This window comes from Enoplosus armatus, chromosome 11 (assembly GCF_043641665.1).
Source record: "Enoplosus armatus isolate fEnoArm2 chromosome 11, fEnoArm2.hap1, whole genome shotgun sequence".
Lineage (NCBI taxonomy): Eukaryota > Metazoa > Chordata > Actinopteri > Centrarchiformes > Enoplosidae > Enoplosus > Enoplosus armatus.
In genome coordinates, this window is record NC_092190.1 from 17767169 (window position 1) to 17770240 (window position 3072).

At 43.8% G+C, this 3072-nt stretch overlaps 1 protein-coding gene across 2 annotated transcripts; it reads right to left on the reverse strand.

The window, feature by feature from the left end:
• Positions 1–276: 276 nt before the first annotated feature.
• On the reverse strand, positions 277–2825 carry LOC139292017 (C-X-C chemokine receptor type 4-like). 2 transcript variants are annotated; one of them, XM_070914132.1, is made up of 3 exons: positions 2803–2825; positions 1377–1891; positions 277–1331 (listed from the first exon to the last, which is right to left on the reverse strand). In XM_070914132.1, the coding sequence occupies exons 1-3, from the start codon at positions 2823–2825 to the stop codon at positions 805–807; spliced, it is 1065 nt and encodes a 354-aa protein (XP_070770233.1). In that variant the 3' UTR covers positions 277–804. The 2 variants fall into 2 exon arrangements, with proteins under 2 accessions (XP_070770233.1, XP_070770232.1); XM_070914131.1 differs by lacking the exon at positions 2803–2825 and adding an exon at positions 2261–2317 and having other exon boundaries at positions 277–1923.
• Between the last annotated feature and the right edge of the window lie 247 nt (positions 2826–3072).

Sequence of the window (3072 nt, forward strand, 5' to 3'; positions counted from 1 at the left end):
CTGCTCAAGATGTAAAAGTGCACAGATGTTCTTACAATTACAGGGCCTGTCTGCTCAGTCCTCCTTCTGCTTTTTAGGCAGATCAGGTGGAGACATTTGTGTTACGAGACCCCCCCACACACACACACACACACACACACCCTCCCTCCCTCCAACACACACACACACACACACACACACACACACACACACACACCTCATCCCCCACACCCTGAGGGGAGGAGGAGCTGGTTTTAGGTGAAAATGCACACAACACAGTCATTATGAGAAGCATTGATTTTTTTATTTTTACATTAAAAAACAAATTTCACATGGTAAAAAACGCAGCATGCAGTTCCTTTCTTTTACAAAACGTCCAGTGTGATGACGACAATAAATAATAGCTTTCAGATAATCACACAACTTAAGTGCGAACACACAAATGCTACAAACTATGTACAGGTTTTCAAAAGCAGCTACCATCCCTGAAAACAGAAGAGGGCATTGTATGCCTGAGCTTTGATACAGCAACACACATTGTAAAGTTGAAAACAGGGAAAATGGATCTCGATTGTAAAGCTGACTGAATGGAAATGAGGCACTGCCTAAGGACACAATCTGCTTTGAGGAACATAAAAAATTATAAATTGCAATAAAAACCCTCACAAGACACACACTTGCAGTAAACAAGGCAAACAAATCAAAGTGTATAAAAAAAAAATCTTTTTTTTACATCTGTACAAAATGTAGTAAGTTCTTTGAAATTAAAGCTTAGTTTTTTTCTCCCCTGAGAGCATCAAGTCACAGACTCTGAGGTTGACTTTGTTAACTTGACAAAACACTTGAGGACTCGGACTCAGTTGACACGGATGAAATGGGCCCTCGTTTTTTAGTCATGAGAGTCACTTTCTGACTTGATCTACTGACTGTCAGTGCACTCCTGGCTGATTTCTTAAACTTAACTCCCAGGAAAGCGTAGAGGATGGGGTTTAGGCAGCAGTGAAAATAGGCCAGCGCCTCTGTGACAGAAATCCACTTCTCCACCGCCTGCTGCAGTTCACAAGAGGCGGAGACCACGTTCAGCATCATGAGGGTGTCCAAAAAGATGCCAATGCAGTAGGGCAGCCAGCAGGAGAAAAAACACAGGATGAGGATGACCGTAGTCTTCAGCGCTTTCTTCTTCGTAACGCCCTTGGCGCCTTGCGACAGCTTGGCGATGATGATGCAGTAGCAGATGAGGATGACCAGGCCGGGCAGTATGAAGCCCACCAAGATGTGCTGGAAGCGGAAAACGACAGTCCAAATGAGACTGGTTTCCTGCGGGTAGATGCGCTGGCAGATGATCCTGGAGTCTGCAGTCTCCATGCTTTCGTCTATGAAGAGGAAGTTTGAAGAGCCCGTGTCTTGCACCCTGGCAAATACCATGTCAGGTACAGTCAGCACAGCTGCAGGCAGCCACACACCCACATAGATCACTCTGCTCGCAAGCAGCTTCCTCGTGGCTTGACTGTTGGTAGCCCGCACGACTGCCAGGTATCTGTCCAGACTAATGAAAGCCAGGATCAGCACGCTGCTGTACAGGTTGACTGTGTAGATCATGTGCACAGACACGCAGAGGAAGCTTCCAAAGTACCAGGTGCTGGTCGCATCCACGGCCCAGAAGGGCAGCGTGAAGACGAACAGGAGGTCAGCCACGGAGAGATGGAGCCGGTACTTGTCCGTCATGGTTTTGACCTTTTTCTGGTAGCCCATGACAACAATGACTAATCCATTGCCAATGACTCCCAGAATGATTATTATTCCATAAACTGTTGGTAGGAAGATCTTGTTGAAGTCGCCGCTGAGCGCTCTGCCACATGGCTCCTGGAAGTCCTGGTCAAAGTCGCCAGACTCCTCTGAGATGTTGTCAGCACTGTTTTGAAAGTAGTCAAATGGCATGTTGTACTGAAAGAGAAAGGAATCAGAGGACAAGTTATAAAACAGTTGAGCTCTAGGTAGTTGTTTACCTTACTTCTCAACCACAATTTGTCTTTTAAAAAATGTAAACCCTAATGCTAACTTCTTTCTAAAGTTGGAGTTTAACATCTACTTTTCTCCAAGTTGCTGACTGCATCATGTAACGTGTTTATTTAAAATGAGACAATAAATGAAGTAGTATAGTGAATTACACCGCTGTAAACACGGGTGGAACGTGTTGAAATAGATCCACATTGCCAACAGCCTCAAGCAAAAACAGACCAAACTGTCAGACATTAAGAAAAACACAACTAAACAAACTCACCTCCATGTTTACCACTCTGGTACCGTCACGTTCAGAGCGGTGTGTGTGTGTGTGTGAAGCAGGGCCGATCAGATTGTTGTCCGCGGGCAACCCTCTCATTTAAAAGGGTGCTGCCGACCCTCCCCCGAGGAGGAGGAGGAGCAGGAGCAGGATGCGCCCGTCTCCAAAAGCGGCTTCACTATAAAACCCAACTGCTCCGCCTGTGGTGGTCAGGGCGTTTGTGAAACGTTTTTGCCCTCAAAAAACGCGTCTGTTAAAAAACGACTTTTAACAAAACAAAAAAAAAAAGAAAAAAAGTCGAGGTCGTCTCATGAGGACAAACTGGAGGAGGACTGCTGTTTGAGAGTATGTCAGTACTATTTGGCCTCTGTGACAATTATTTCATGACATAAGGCTTAGATTATTCTTAAAACTCATTTTAAATTGATTTCTGACTTCCTGTAAGAGGAAGAATATCCTGATATACAAACATATCTAACACTGCAACAACAGGAGCATCATTATAGGAGTGTCCTATGTTAGAGAGACACCGTCAACAACACAGATAGACGTTCACACCCTTCATGAATACATTGATAAAAACTTAAATAAGGACATTTAAATAGAATGCTGAGTAGCACACAGGAATTTTATTGGACTATAATAAGAGATATAATTAATATCAGTGTCAATCATAATATCAATCATTAACCATTATTAAATCCACTGAAAACCCCTAGAGGAATATGTTGCAGTGTTACCACAGCAGTTCAATAAGGTCACTAGTAATTGATACTATATTAAGCCCACACAGAAGTCTGTCCAGGAAAGTT